The 16990-nt window shown below is 43.2% G+C and overlaps 1 protein-coding gene across 1 annotated transcript in view; it reads right to left on the bottom strand.

The window, feature by feature from the left end:
* satb2 (SATB homeobox 2) overlaps positions 1 to 16753 on the bottom strand; it is a 33567-nt gene extending 16814 nt beyond the window's left edge. The window contains exons 1-6 of the mRNA XM_061088973.1: positions 16582 to 16753; positions 12727 to 12912; positions 5499 to 5625; positions 3940 to 4063; positions 3153 to 3255; positions 589 to 639 (exon numbers count right to left, since the gene is read on the bottom strand). Coding sequence (XP_060944956.1) covers positions 589 to 639; positions 3153 to 3255; positions 3940 to 4063; positions 5499 to 5625; positions 12727 to 12912; positions 16582 to 16753 — 763 coding nt within the window. The remainder of the gene's footprint in view (positions 1 to 588; positions 640 to 3152; positions 3256 to 3939; positions 4064 to 5498; positions 5626 to 12726; positions 12913 to 16581) is intronic.
* Positions 16754 to 16990: the final 237 nt, after the last annotated feature.

Raw genomic sequence — 16990 nt, 5'->3', positions numbered from 1 at the left:
GAGTAAATGCCAAGAAGTAAAATATAAAAAAGTGTGAGGTGTAATATCATTTGTAAAGTGTAATATTTAAACTTTACAAATGATATTACACTTTCAAACTATACCCGTCTCTGCTTTACAGGAGTTTTTGCACAGCTGGGTAAATATAGAAATTTGTTCTGGACTGTGGCAACATAGTGAAATAAAAATGCACTTGGTTGTCATGGTGACTCATAAAGAACACGACAATCAACCTATCACTCTTCAATTATCTTGTCCTCCTTTTTCTTTTCCTCATTTCTCCACAAATGAGTGATACAAAACATGTAAAACATTCTTAATAAATATATAAAAATAAAATATTCCCCAACTGATTTGATCAAATGCCAACAAAGCATCTTGAGAACAAATTTTCTAAATATTTCAGAAGACAGTAAGAGAAAGATTTGTGTCAACACACCCGCTGTAGTTTGAGCTAACAGACTTTTAATCACCTGGAGAAAAGATTTACCTCATAACTCAATAAAACATGTACAGCTCAATTCAAAGTTCGCTTTAACCTCCATTAAAATGTAATATCAGGTATAAGAAAGTGATCAGATTTCTTACTTTTGATGTCGGCAGCGTCTCGTCCCGACCACATCTTCTCCAGGTAATCGACTGAACGAAACGAAACAAACAGAAGAAGAGATCAGATGAGACGTCGGACGATTTACAGACACGATCAAAAGAGTTGGAATATTAATGAATTCATATGAAATGCTCGTTTATGAAGTCTTCCATCAGTCCAGCTGTGTTTCTGTATCCTGAGCTTCAGGACTCAGACGGACATGTGGAGCAGCGCGTCTTATAAGCAGTGTTGGGCAAGTTACTGAAAATTAGTAATTAGTTACAGTTACTTGTTACTTCTTTTAAAAGTAATTGAATTACCTCACCAGTTACGGTATATCAAAAGTAACTGGTTACTAGGGAAAGTTACTTTTAAGTTACTTTTATGTCTGCTTTTTATATGCAATGAATATGAACAGTACTGAATAATAAACAGTCACACAATAAACATATTATTTAGACCTATTTATTGTAATCAACAGGCCTTCAAATCAAGCAGTAGTTTAATACTTAACTTTATACAAAATAACTGTCTCAGTCATTTAAAAGTGTTTTTTTACCACATTAGGCCCAATGAAATAAAAGTGATTGGCCTACAGTATTAACACTAATTTAATTAGAAATTTGTTGTCCTTTTAGGCATAGCGACTCACTTTGCGTACATTTTATAGTTTTAGCTACTATCCGCAAATTTTTCAAAATAAAACGGTGTTTTATTTTGAAAAATTACCGGATCTTCGTGGTCCGTGGAAATAATGTCTGACATCCAACCTTGTCTTCTTGTCTGCAAGTGTTCATTTTTCACAAAAGAAGAGATTTAAATTTCAGTAATTGTGACTGCGTGTCTTGATTTAAAAAAATACTTTGTTATATGCTCGTTACCGCTAAAAGTAGTGGATTACAGTAACGCATTACTCCCAACACTGCTTATAAGAGCCTCATGAGTCTGTTGACATGTGGAGCGAAGTCGATCTGACCTCCGTCCGTCATCACCTCATCTTCTCTCACTTCCTCTCCAGCCTCAGACCTTTAATGTGAAGGGCGAGCGCTGCTTCCTGTGAGGTGGCGTTGGAGCTGACGTGGTCGACGAAGCGCTCGGGACACTTCACTCACGACTTGTTTAAGAAACGTCGTGTTTGCTGAATATTTCATTTGAAATGGAATCCTCGTAAAACTTGCTGCTACGCTGGATTGTGTCGTTACAGCTTTTATACAAAAACCACGTTCGCTTCGACTCGTCATCGCAATTTTTTACGTCTGAAGCTGGATTTATATTTGACACACGAGAGATTAATGGCAGCTAATTAGAGACAGCATAGGTTTCCACCATGAAACGCACCACAGCAGCTGAAGCCTTTTGCTCGTACGTGATCAAGACGTCCATTTCACTTTGTTTACATTCTATCACGGACTTCATGAAGTCGTAAATTCAATAATCTGAAGCCTTAGGCCTTAAAAAGTCGTAAAACGTGATGTAGTGGGTCTTAAACCCGTCCTGGTTGGTCACTCACACTGTCTCCGTGTGTTGTGGTTCTCTCTCAGTGAAACAGATATTAAAACGATGGGAGATAACTCTGTGTTTCCAGGGTCGTTCCTCTGATATTAATATATTATATTGACCACGACTTGAGGGAGAACACACTCAGTAGTTCAGTTTGTAGCTCAGTTTTTGAGACGGATCTCAGTTCCTGTGGCGTTGCCCTCGATGAATGATGAGCCAACCGTCCCGTGGGCACAGACATGTGAAGCGCCCACATCCCCCCCCCCCACCCCCACCCCCCCGAGCAGCAGGAGCCACAGACTCAAAGACACATCTCTGTGGTCGCTCTGCATCTTTGTGTAGTTTGTTTCTTCTTTTGTCTCTGCGGTGGTTTGTGTCTCTTTGTTTTTCACTTTGACTCATTTTCCCAAACAGAAATGGTAACTTCAAACAGGGCCTCTCACCCGGGGGGCCCCCTGCCCCTCTGGGCCCCCCGGGTGAGATCTGTTGTATCTGTTGATCCATCCACAGATTCTACCGCACGTGCTCATAACTCTGTTACTGTATATATTTTTATTCTATTTTATTCTACTTTGTTATATATTGTTGTTTTTATATTGTTGTTTTATGTTCAGTGCACCAATGACACCAAGGCAATTTCCTGTATGTGCAAATATACTTGGCAAATAAATATTATATATTATTATATATATAAAATAATGATTCTGATTCTGAAGCTTTTGGTTTCTAGTTTGACCAATCAGGTTTGAGCGCTGGTTATAGATATTGACCTTTGCCCCCGGCGCTAATGCATCATCAGTAACACACCTGAATCTCTATCTGAAGTGACAGTGGTTACGTTGCATTGTGGGTAATCCCGACACAGAGTTATCACAAGGAGGAAGAATGTGTGGAGCTGTAAAAAGATGATATCTCCTCCTTATCATATCTCACATTCCATCGTGAGTCATATAAAGGTTCCCTCCTCAGATTTTAATGTGTTAGTTTGATATTATATGATTGTTGACCTTCAGATGAACTCTGAGACGGATCAGGAGACACCGAGGACCACAGCTCCGCTCACCTTTGATCTTCTTGTACTTCTTGTACCAGCGTCCGAACTCCTGACACTTGGCCGTGGAGACGTTGGCGTAGTAAGAGCTATTCACGATGGAGGAGATCATACTCTGAGGCAGAGAGAGAGAGAGAGAGAGAGAGAGAGAGAGAGAGAGAGAGAGAGAGAGGATAATTAACAACCAGCATAATATGAAATGCTTACACTCACGCAACAACCACATGACACTCACACACACTCACACACACTCACACACACACACACACACACATAATAGAAATAGACAAACATTAATCATGATTGGAAGCCACCCATGGAAACTGGAGCCAGTACAGTGCAGAGAGGGAATCTCCAGCCACACACACATATGCTTGCAATTGATGCTGCGATCCACACCCCCACCAGAGCTCCATTTAAACTAAGCGTGCACGTACACACACACACACACAGACACACACAGATCTGACACTCACAAATGATCATGAGGAGAGGAAGGCCAAACATGCAGCTGGGGAGTTTCAACACGATCAAGGAGACGGTGATTCATTTTGTGCTGAGTGGAACTTAATTAAAACACAATATCAATAATCAATAGTGTGTCTGTAGGATTGTGTTATTATGTCATGAGCTCTGTCTTTAGTCCGTCTCCAGAACATGTGATGTTTCAGTTAAAGAGACTCGTGTTGTACAGAACGATTCATCACACTAACGAGCGGCCGTCACAAACAATCACTGTGTTGATAAGTGGGTGTAAGTAGTTGTGCATGGTGTGTGATTGTGTGTTTGCAGTTGTCACCTGTGATAGAGGACACTCTTTGGCCAGAGTGCTCTGGTTCATTTCCTTCAGCAGCTCTTTGAGAGCGTTCCTGACGGTGGCGTGGTTCCACTGCTCACAGGGAAGGTCCTCCAGCTTCGAGAAGCTACAACACACAAGCAGTCAGTCAGGCTCGATTACCCAGAAGCCCCGGGTTTAACACAAATCATATCTGCATATTCTATTGAATGTAAACTTGTTATAAATAAGAATCACATAAGCACAATGTCAACTATGTTGTGTCCAAATCTAATTTATATTTTGCGTTACAGTTGATTGAATCTGCAGCTGCAACCACTCATGATCATTATCAGCACATTGTGTTGTTATTTTCTACATCACTTATACAATGTATGTTTATTTGTGAAGCTCATCCATGAGTCATAAATATTCAGACTTTTGTTTTAAGTCAAAAATCATAAGTTACCCGTCACAGAGAAGCTAAAATTTGTTATGTTTTTTCCTTAAAAAACTTTAATCACATATCTTAATTATTGTGAATCAAGATTTCTTTCAATCGATTTCTTTTGACAACATTAATCCAAGAAGCTCTTGAGTCATAAATATTCAAACTTTGTCAAATATCTTAAGTTACCCGTCACAGAAAACCTCTGTCAATTTTCTATGTTTTTCCTTAAAAAGCATTTAATCACATATCTTAATTATTTTTAAATCCACTTTGTTTCAATTGACTGATCAACTAATAATTTCAACTAGTTACAGGAAATGGGGGGAAAGGTCAAACTGGCTCCGTATAAATGAAACACAATTTACCAAAACTTGTTGCACAAGTTGTTGCACATCTGTTAATAAGCTACTAAATAACTTTTATAACCTGTGGACAAAGTCAGGCTACATCTTGTTAAACCCTTATGAGACAAACTATGATCTGAGCATATGAGCTATTCAGCTGAAATGTGATTGATTGAATTTGATTAATTGCTTTGTCCTGGTTCCCGTCTTGTTAAACTGAACCGTCTGCTGGCGGCTGCACATGAAGCCGAGCCAATCAGCTGCTTTCTGCTGCTTCATACTCACATCATCATATCTGCTCATATCTGGTTTCTCATCCAACTCTCAGCAGGAAATTGACTTTATCGTTTTTTTTACTAAAACGTTGAACTCTTCCTCGAACCCCAGATTAAGCTCGAGAATCTGTCACAGACGTTCTGGAGGAACTTTGTCTGCGTCATCTCGACACTGACGTTCGCCACAGACACATGTAAACAAACCTGGCCGGTATTTGCAGAGACAATAACAATAATAATGTGGAGTTTATCTGTTTTTATCCCGTCATCAAGTCTCTGCTTCACTGATTCTGAGGAACTAAGAGTTCCCGACACACGGAGACAGATGAGGAAGTTTAACTGGAGCTTTGCTGCTTCATGGTATATTCCTGACTCTATAAAATCTGTACTTTCAGTTTTTCCAGTGTTGTTTTCATGTTCAAGTAGTAAAAGCTTCTGATTTAGAAGGTTATACTTTTATTCTCATCAGCAAATGGATGTAAAAAGACGTTTGTTCTAAACTGTGACTCTGACCTTTGCAGCTGGATACGTAGCGTGACCATGTGGTAAACCTCCATCAGCATGTCGGCCACGGTCGCCTCGGGAGCGTCGGACAGGAAGTGGATGGGCAGCGGGTTCCACCGTCCCACCTTGATGATGCCTGGACACACAAGGGGAAGAGTTCACACATTTAACTCTTTATACATTTACACTCGTTTCAAAGTGACAGACAGAAAACAGGCCGAGGTGTAGCTGGACGTGGGGTTGGCTTGTTTCTCACACCTGGTCACCCGGAGGAACCTGCACGCTCACGCAAATTCATTCTGACACCACGCTGCTTTATTAGCTGAGCCGGGTCAAGGGGTCAAGGGTCATTCAGAGCAGAAGCTAAGTGGTGAGATTAGTGGGAACATTTAAACAGTGATGCTGGAAAACTGGAGCGCCCAGAGTCTGAGAGAGGTACTGCAGCTCGACCGTAACCGGGGCAACGAGAAGCCACTTCTGACCACGACGGTGAAAAGGTGAAACATACGATCAGGCCATTAACCAGTTAACCTGAGAGGAGATCAAAGGCACACTGGGACCGGTTCAAAGGATAAACTGAAGAGAAGATGTGAGTGTTTTCACTTCACGAGTGAATCTCTCCCTGTTGATCGAGTCAATTCTGGATCAAGAGCAAGAAAAAGCTCACAAACACATGACAATACAAACGTACATGTTCACTACCCCTGCACACACACAGACAGACACACACACACACACACACACAGACACACACACACACACACCCACACACACACTCAGACACACACACATAGGGTTCTTCATGGGGACTGGCTGGAGCTGTGAAAACTAAACAAAGCTAATCACATTACTATCCTCTAAATGAGATCCAGACGGGTCCTGCAGAGACCCCCCCCCTCGTCTCTCCCTTTCTGTCCCCCTCTCCCCCCCACTCCCCTCCCCCATATCCTCCTCTCTCCGTCCTGATCTCTCTCTTTCTATTTCTTTTTGAATTCCTTATGTCTTTCTTCCTTCAAAGCTGAGTTATATCTTTGATTCCGGTCGGGCTGTGTTGTTGATTATCTGGTCATCGGGGGGGCATCATGGAGTTCTCCTGTGTGAAGTGACCGGGCCCCTGAGGGCAGGAGGAACCCCCGAGGAACCAGAGGAACCAGAAGAGGAACCAGAGGAACCAGAGGAATCCCGAGGAACCAGAGGAACCAGAGGAACCAGAGGAACCAGAGGAACCAGAAGAACCAGAGGAACCAGAGGAACCAGAAGAGGAACCAGAGGAACCAGAAGAACCAGAGGAACCAGAGGAACCAGAGGAACCAGAAGAGGAACCAGAGGAACCAGAGGAACCAGAAGAGGAACCAGAGGAACCAGAGGAATCCCGAGGAACCAGAGGAACCAGAGGAACCAGAGGAACCAGAGGAACCAGAAGAACCAGAGGAACCAGAGGAACCAGAAGAGGAACCAGAGGAACCAGAAGAGGAACCAGAGGAACCAGAGGAACCAGAAGAGGAACCAGAGGAACCAGAAGAGGAACCAGAGGAACCAGAGGAACCCCGAGGAACCAGAGGAACCAGAAGAGGAACCAGAGGAACCAGAGGAACCAGAAGAGGAACCAGAAGAACCAGAAGAACCAGAGGAACCAGAGACCACCATGGAGGCCTTTCAGAACCCAACAGAACCAGAACCCTCTTCATTTCAGCGACACTAGTGGAACTCATGGAATAATCTGTTTTCTATCAATATGTGTCGTTTTATATGAGAGGGAATATTTGTAAATTCAAAGCATGTGCAATAAAATATTACACATGTAACATCACGAATTTCACAACACAAAACATTTGTATATTGTTTGATATTTTCCGTGAAAGGGTCGATTTAATGAAGAGACGTTTTTAAGAGACGATAGTAAAACACTCTTATGAGACGAGTTCCTGACAGAAGGGAAACAAGGAGCTCGTCCTCCTCTCGTCTCTTTTGTTCTGGAACACAAACACAGGAACGCTGCTGGTGATCGTCAGCGTGCAGCTTCCACAACATGTGAAACCGAGTCGTAAGCATTTGGCTAATGCCCGGTCGGGTGGAAGCAGACGCGTGAATAAGCAGAGGAACACGATCTGAGCGAGGACACATGACGGCTCACGGAGACGTGGACACAACATGCACCGGCTCGCACGCACACACCCACACTCACAGTGTGATGGCAGATGAATTAATAATTGAGCCATCATTTTTTTTGCTCCGGCTCTTCAACGGGTTTCTGCTTCTCGTCCACATTTAAAAGTAGAAATCATTGTTCCCATTTCCACATTAAAATTCCACCTCCCAGAGACGGGCTCTCATGTGGCCGGCTCGTGGTTTGGCTCATGTCTGCGTTCACCCATCCGCACAAACGCAAATCCGTACACAAACACCCACTAATGTCTCCGACTCCATCGACACTCGCACACACACCCACACACACACACACACACACACACACACTAATACACGTGGACGCACAATATTCCCACCGTCCCGCACCAGAAGAAGTCTTTGTAGTCGCAGTGAATCTTCTCCCTATCATCAGGAACACAGGATAAATATCTGTGATGCTCTCGTTTCTCTGAGTTTCCATCTTCTCTGGAAAATGTTTTAAAAATAATTTTAGGTTTTTAAAAGTAATGGTTCAACTCCAAAGCATTTGCAGCTTAACTCTTTCAATTTAACGGTTAATTTAAACTTACATAAAAACAAATTCAGAGAGAAACACTTTGCTTCAGTACAGCATTTATCAGCAGTAAAGCACATTTATGTTTGTACATGGATTATATCACTGTAATGGATTTGTCACCAGATATTAGTCTTATAATTAATGTTCAACTGATGAGCAGCCTTGATGTTTAGTTGCTGTTTCAATGTGATGATAAATAACAACATATAAATACTAAAATGTCTTTATATGAGAAATTATAAAAGCTCTACATAAATAAACATTTCAAATGCCCCTATATGTACAAGTACTTTATATTGTGAATACTTTGAGTTTCCGCTTTGTGAAAAAATATATCTAGTTAGCTTTGTGTCATTTATTAGACCCCTCCCCCCCACACACACACACACACACCATCGGGTGCAATAAAGCTGCTCAGCTCTCGAACCAGCAGATATTTAATAACTCAACATTTACACGTCCCGACTCGATGATTTATTCGGGTTGAACAACCTTTTTTATTGGTGACTTCCTGTCATATACGGATCCACAACTGTGTGTTTATTATAAAATAGGGAAGTCGTGATAAATCATCCGGTGGAGCCTGGTCACACGGAGACGTCACCGCAGCAAAGCGTGAAGAGGAACCCGACGTCAGAGAGTCGGGTTCGTACTCCAGCTCCAGATGATCGATAACACGAGTGAGGTGAAGAGATTCGGAGCCAAGAGCAGAAGGAACTTGGCCAATAAATTAATCAGGATTCATAGTTAAAACCTTTCTAATTATCTGGTGAGTAGTGTTATTTTCCAAAATGATTATGACCCGAACCAGGAGCCACGGCCACAGAGAGACCCCCCACGAGGTTTGGTCTGATTTACAGTTTTCATAACTTACAATGAGACTCAAGATGAAACAGCTCAGGACATTAGAAGGTCCCTCCCTGTAAAGAGTCTCTTCTGTCAGGTGGGAGTATGAATATAAGAAATGTCATTCTGATCCACAGAAACCCAGACAGAGCAATCAGAAATAAATACACCAATATTTAATCCTGTGGCCGTAATTATGGATTTGCAACCGTCCAACTCCTGAAGCTGAAGTTGTTTGTGGCCATTTTGGACGCTTCATAAGTCTCAGTATCCACACACCAGCCCACCCACAGCCAGAATATGTTTCCATAACTAAAGCATTGATAATTCCTTTATTAACTATTGATGCCTTCAGGAGACAGTGATGCTCCAGAGGAAAGTTGAACCTCAATGTAAAGGCAGGACTATAATTTACCCGACCTCAGGTGTCCAGTGAATCACGGACCTGTTCTGCTGCTGTGACCCTTTGTGGCCTGTCAGACGTGGCACTGCAACAATGCTCTCTCTCTCTCTCTCTCTCTCTCACCCCCCCCCCTTGTCTCTCCCTCCGACTGACCACCGTTAACTGTTCGCTGACCGAAGCCGTAAACTACAGGTTCTGCTCCCATCCCGTTCTATTCAAAGCCTTCAGACCCTTATAATTGAAATAAACAATATCTCCCATCTAATTACTGGGCTGAGCTAATTAAAGAAAGGCCCTGGTCCTTTAAATACACAACTACACACACCGCTGGGACGGGAGAATGCAGGACACAATTCAAACTGGGAGAAAATAGACGGGACTCTGTGTAATTTTGGTCGTGGACCGCAGGGGGAAAAAATGTATAATTTAAGCCAGAAATTATTCATTTAACATAAACGCTTGTTTTCAAAAAACAAAAAGTATTCATTTGAGAGAAGCTGGGGGGGGAGGGGGGGGGGGAGACATGTGTGTGTGTGTTTGTGTGTGAGAGTGTTTTGTCTGCGATGCTGCACGGTGTACTTCACAAAGTGTACGTCCATTTCAGCGTGTGCATGGGTTAAGTAGAGTTTACAAGAGTGTGTGTTAGTGTGTATGTGTGAGTGTGTGTGTGTGTGTGAGTGTGTGTGTGTGTGTGTGTGTCTGCTCGAGACAATTCTCCCAGTTTTTGTTTGTGTGGAGTTGTGATGTCGTCTCTTTGAAGCCCCTGGTGTGGTGTTCTTCTGGAGGAGGAGTGCATTGATGTGGACGGGGGGGCAGTGAGTGAGTGAGTCTGGCTGTTTTCCAGACAGACAGAGAGAGAGAGAGAGAGAGAGAGAGAGAGAGAGAGAGAGAGAGAGAGAGAGAGAGAGAGAGAGAGAGAGAGAGAGAGAGAGAGAGAGAGAGAGAGAGAGAGAGAGAGAGAGAGAGAGAGAGAGAGAGAGAGAGAGAGAGACCTCCCCTGATACTTGGCAAAAGTATTTGAAGCTAAAATCGTTGCTAATGGCGTTCGTCTGCAAACCGTCGCACAAACTGGCCGCACAATTAAGTGTCTCCGGTCATCACTGGAGGACAAAGTGAATCTGTGGAACTCGTTTCAACAACTGTCACTCGACCATGATCTGGATTCTACAACCAGAAGGAAAAGTAATATTTGAATTTTTTTCAAATGCGTCCGATCAAACCTGAACATGGAAGGTTTCTACCTGGATGATCCTTCTCAGACAAACATGTCCCAGGATTCATTGTGTGTCGGCGATAAAAAGTTGTGCGTTGGAACGATGAAGAGTGAGGTAGAGGAGCACAGGCCTGGTTCAGGTGGGCTGAGGTCTGATAAGAGCTTTTTATTTAATGGGGACAAGTAGACTTAGAGACACACACCCACAAGGTTGTGATTCTATTTCATCTGAAAGTTCTTCAAACAAACAATTATGTGTTATATCCCATAATGCATCTTGTCTGGCATCAATCTACTGGTTGACCTCTACTGGTTGACCTTTACTGGTTGACCTTTCCTGGTTGACCTCTACTGGTTGACCTCTACTGGTTGACCTTTACTGGTTGACCTCTACTGGTTGACCTTTCCTTGTTGAACTTTACCGGTTGACCTTTACTGGTTGACCTCTACTGGTTGACCTCTACTGTTTGACCTCTACTGGTTGACCTTTCCTGGTTGACCAATCACAACAGAGTGGACCGCCTGGCCAATCAGAGCAGACTGGGCTTCATGAAGAGGGGAGGGGCTTAAAGAGACAGGAGCTGAAGACCAGAGGCTGAAAAGAGGAGCTGCAGCAGTTTGAGGGAAGTGATGTTTTCTGAGCATTAGAGCATTTAAACCTGTTTCAGTCATAAATATAGATTAATAAAGTATCACTACTTAAAACTATCAACCTGAACATGTCTCCATTACACTCGTGGCTCTGCAGTCTGTGTGTGTCTCATTGTGTGTGTCTCAGTTTGTGTGTCGCTCCCTGTCGCTCCGTGTTTTCCAGTTTTACATCGATGTGAAGCAACACATGGAATATTCTGCACGCTTGAGAAATAACAGCAATAAATGACACTGTCCTGCGGCAGATGAGTTCCATGTGTGCGGCAATAAATTACACTGTCTTTCTTTTCGTCTGCTTCATAAACATTCTCACACATACTGCTCACTCATACATACACACACACACACAGACGCACACAAAGTGTATTTCAGTCCTGCGGAGACATTCCTGTCCGTCTCTTTGTTGTGTCTTTAATGAGTTTCACAGCCTCTGTCTGTGTCTTAGTTGTGTTTTTCAAACAGGCTCTGAATAGACCACCTCTCGTCCAGGCCCCTGGTTAGAGGGAGAGTCCCAGGACCGGTCCCGTCCTGACCCCTCGGCTGTGGGACAGTTCATTCTGACTCAGTCCTGCCACAGTTTACACAGAGAGAGACACTCGGTGGTTGGAAAGTCATGACCATTAATAATGGCCTTTATGAAACTCCTTGTTATTCCAACAAAAGGCGGCTGGGTGAACTCAGATATTTGGCTTTTGGGACGACGACGTAGTGACAGGATCTGAAGAAGCTGCTGTTCTTAGTTTCTCTCCCGAGTCTGAAAAGTTTTCAAACTGTAATAATCTGTTTTATGGATTTTGGCAGCTTCAGCGTCGCTAAGTGCTCGTTTCTGTGGCGTCACAAACTGACTCGGACTCGGTCTGAAGTTTGACTTTGCAGTTAGTGTGGGAGGATTTCTTTGTTTATCTGGTTCTGTCTTCTTCTTCTCTCTCGCATCTGTGTCCACGAGGTCGGCTCAAACTTTATGTCATTTGTTTGAGCTTCTAGAAAAATACAGTTTGAGGAGGTGACGTGTGAGTGAGACCCTCGAATCCCGTCTGTGTAGAGTTCACTTCCCTTTGGACGGTCAGTTACAGAATTGGATTATTAACTTATGTAGTATGAATTTGGCTGTTTTCTTCTGTTTCCATTCTTTATGCTAAGCTAAGCTAACAGGCTGTTGTTTCATATCTACTGTCCAGTCAACAGAAAGCAGATATTTGAACTTGTCCTTCAGAGGATATTTGTATAATAATCACACGACATGCAGCTTGAGGCCTGATGATTCCTCCAAAGCTCCAACCTCTGACATAGTGTTTTATATATTTCTTTACTTTTTAATGTTTGGTAAACACCAGCCATATTTGTACCTTATTTTAAACACCTGACAGACATATTAAAGATTCTTTCCACACATGTAAAGCAGCAGGAGGGACTGACTGACCGTGGGCTTGAGCCGCGGAGCTGTGGGAGTATCCCAGTGCGAGCAGAGCCGTCTCCACCAGCTGGGAGAAGAGGATGTCTCTCCTGACCAGCACGAACTCGGCGTGCTCGTCCCTCCCATCGCACCCGTCCGTCTGATTCCCTCCGTCCGCCTGCTCCACCACGCAGAACACCGGGATCATCAGACCTGTGGAGAGAGACACCAGAGGAGGAGAAGGAGAATCTGTTAGTGTCTGGATTCTATTGTCAGGGATCAGGACCCAGTTTCCCTTCGGCAGACGGCAGACATGTGTGTTGTGTTTCCACCGGGTCGGGCCTGAGATCACTTTCTCCTTTGTGTTTGAAACTGTTGGATAGAACAACACCTGAACTTCTCAATGAGCTACAATCAAACAGAGGATGTAAAACAAATCATATGCATTCCTCACTGGACTGTGAGAGTGTTCACTGCATATTTACAGGCTTTTCATGTAAGTTTATTAGACAACCTGTCATAATAAAGGCTCCTCTAAGAGATATGGAAAGTCTTTATACAAATATACATATTCATAAGTGTAACTTCCATCAGGGTATTAGTTTAAAAAGAAAAGAACATCCAACAGAACCATAAAAGTGGGATTTAAAACAAGAATATTAATAAATATTCATGTAAATGCTGCTGACAAATATATACAGAGGAAAAATGCTTCTTCAATTTTCATGATATATGACGTCCTTGGATATGTAAATTCAGGCCAGGTGAAAACCAAACCACTTTGATATTGTGCATGAAACCCCAACACACACACACACACACACACACACACACACACACACATACACACATACATAAACACAAAGGCGAAAACCTTGGTGTACTTTAAAAGGCTTTGTTCAATTCTCTGAACCACACGTGGAAGTTGTGAATAGTTGTATTAACTATTAACATGTGAACATGTGAAGCTGAGCAGACATGTGACTCGTCTCCAGTCGTCCTCCAACTCACGACCTTCTCAACAACTCACATCAGCCTCTTCCTCTTCTTCATCTTCCTCATCTCACCAAAAAGATTCATCTGCTTGTTTTCCTTTTATCTGCCAGAGCTTTGGGGAACCACCTGTTCTTTGTCAAGCAGAGATCTTCCCTGTTGGGTTCTCTTCTGACTTTATTCTATAATAATATAATAATAAATGTATTCATACGAGGGAGCCAGGTGGAGAGAGTCTGCAGGAACATGTTCTGAAAGCAGCTGTAGATCCGTCTGCTCACATGAAACGTGACGGACAGAGTTTAGCAACAAAGGGGAAAGGAGTTCAGTCACAGCTTGTTGGTTCTGGATCGTTACAGATTAATAAAGCACTTTATGAAATGCTGCTCCACCACTCCAGGGCCCAGGTTCCCCACCTTCTCGTACCCAGACACCTTTATGTGCTCTGCTGCTCGTGTCTGTATCAGGACGCTCGTCAGCTCGTCAGCTCGTCAGCTCGGCCTCATAAATACGGCGATAAAACATTTAAATGGAGACAAGCCACTTGTTCCATCTCTGTGTCTGGTTGCAGTCGTTTTCAATTGTTCCTTCCCTTTGGCTCCGAGCACCAATATCAATCCGTCCTCTCCAATATCAGCTCTTTTTCCTAAAAGGCTTTTGGTTTTGGGCCACCTGTCAACTGGCAATTAATTAAAGCTCCCTGAAGGAATGATGGACTGGGAGCATTAGGCAGCGTCCCAGCACTAATAATACAGCACACACACACACAGCCATGTGTTTCACCACACAATGCTGAGCACACACACACACTTACATATGCCGCCTTTCCCCACACACACACACACACACACCCAGATCCATCCCACCCGTTGTTTTAATCAGTCAATTCCTATATTTCTATTTCCTCCTCATTAATCACCCGGCTCCCAGTCCTCCAGGCTCTCAGGGAGTGAGTTACACACTGGAGCCCGGTGCCAATTCAAGTAAGTGAATTTCCCCCAACAGGGAAATATAACTGTCAACACAGAGCAGCTCCCTCTCTCTCTCTCTCTCTCTCCCTCTCTCCGCCTCTATCTCGCTCGCCCCCCAGTCTCCACCTCCGTCTGTCTTCTCTCAGATCCAGTGTCCTGTGATTCGGCCGCTGACTGTGTGATCTGGTTTGGATGATGTGATGTTGCCTCAAACCTCTAATCCCTCTAATATGTACTGGGATGAGTGAACGGGGGAATTAAAATAAGAGATGCGTGTGTCTGTGTGGAGTGTGTGTGTGTGTGTGTGTGTGTGTCTGTTGAGTGTAAGTGGGTGTGTGTTTTGGCAGCATTTCTTGGGTGTGAGTGACTCAGCGAGGACATTTGTGAATGTGAACATATGGTGTCTGTATGTAAATCTGTATGGTTGTGTGTGTGTTTGTGTGTGTGTGTGTGTGTGTGTGTGTGTGTGTGTGTGTGTGTGTGTGTGTGTGTGTGTGTGTGTGTGTGTGTGAGTGTGTGTGTGGCCCCCTCCTCGTGGCGGCTGTGTGGTTTGGAGGAGACACTTCCAGTTTCCTGTCTTCAAACACAACCCGTCATTAGGACCGTCCTCCACAGGCTCCTCCCCCTTTCACTCGTCATCTCTTCTCACACTGAAGTCTTTTATTTCTTTTCTTCTTTTATCGTTTCATTCTCTCACTTCACAAACACAGATTCCTCCTCCCGCCTCTTTAACTCCATCGTTACAAACTGTGCAGCCAAACCCACAGAAATGTTTTTCTATTACTCTAGAAAACCTCCCACAAGTTGCATAGATACGGATGAATTTTGTCATTAATATTTCAGTTTTATGCCATAGAAACAAAGCAGTTTTCATCCAGTTCGAATCATTGAGTTGTAGACCAAATTGGAGCAGAACATTTATAAAGGATTTCTACAGAAAATTAAGATTTAAGAAATATTAAAGGAAATCAAGCTAAAATCAAGAGTTTGACGTTTCTGCAACCTTAACTCTCACAACCAGCTGCAGATAAGTGCACTATACACATGCACATAAACAAGAAGCAACTTTCACAATGAATGCAGGGATCGATAACCCCGAGTGAGTTGTATAAATCTTATTTATATGGAGCAATCTCCTTTATTTGGTACCAGAGCTGTATTATACAGTTCCCTCCAGACGTAGAGATCAACAGCGTAGAAGCAGCTTCTCCTGCAGCAGAACTAGAATCTGACTCAGTGGAGTGAATCTGAAGTCACCACATTTTCATTTGGATCTGAACCAAACTTCACACAAATAAATATCAATATCGTGTTGGATTTATTTCATTAAGACCCATGAATTAATTGAGATTAGATTATTTTCCAACGCACACAACATCCGTCCAGTAGATGATCCTGAGAACAAACAAACCAACTTAACCTCCGTGACTGAGGTGAGAACCAGTGACTTTACATTAGCACCAAAAAACTAACTGGTAGTACGACATTATTGTTTGTTCAGATATTAATTTGACAACGAGCAGATTTGATTGAAACTTGGTGAAAGGAGGAAGGACTCATTATCTTTAAGAGCAGATCCAGATATTAACATTTTTGTTAATGTCTCAATAAATAATGCAGAGATTTTGAGAAAGAAATCAGGAATGTGTAGAGCGGTGATTTCTATGTATTGATTCAATTCTGTGGAGCTCTGGATAATGATCTGCGTTTTTATTTATTCATTAAGATTGTTTTAACATCTCAGCCAAAATGTAAGAATGTTTTACAATATTTCAACTGCAGTCAATTCCACTCAGGTGTTTTTAAGCAATAATTCAGAATGTGCAGAGGAGCAGGTTCATGGACATGCACATTAAAATGAATCTGATAATCTGATGTTCTCCACATGAACATCAAGAGTCTCCAGGCCGGTGCTCACCTCCCAGGGGCCTCAGCGGCGCTCCGTTGTGGCGCAGGCGGGGTCCGGGGGGGCTCCCGTTGAGCTCGAAGCGGCCCTTCTTCCCTGGGGGGGGGAGGCCGCTGAGGTCGGGGCTGCCCCCCCTCCGCTCAGGGCTGTCCTGGGTGATGGGACTCTCCCCTCCTCTGTCCATCCTCCTCCAGATCCCCAGAGGAGCTCCGGCCAGAGAGAAGGAGTCTGAGGACACAAACAGGAAGTTATTATCACTCTGACCCACAAATATCAATAACACATCATTGAGCCTCAGTTACATTAAAATATGGATACTACAATTTATTTAGAATTCAAAATAAAACATCCAGCTGCTGTAAATCCTCACAACACAGCATCACATGTTTATTAATCCACGACTGAAAATAGTTCCTGGAAA

Source organism: Limanda limanda, chromosome 16, assembly GCF_963576545.1.
Source record: "Limanda limanda chromosome 16, fLimLim1.1, whole genome shotgun sequence".
In the NCBI taxonomy this organism is placed as follows: Eukaryota; Metazoa; Chordata; class Actinopteri; order Pleuronectiformes; family Pleuronectidae; genus Limanda; species Limanda limanda.
Note: the sequence above shows the minus strand (reverse complement) of the source record. Positions and strands in the feature narration are given on the sequence as shown.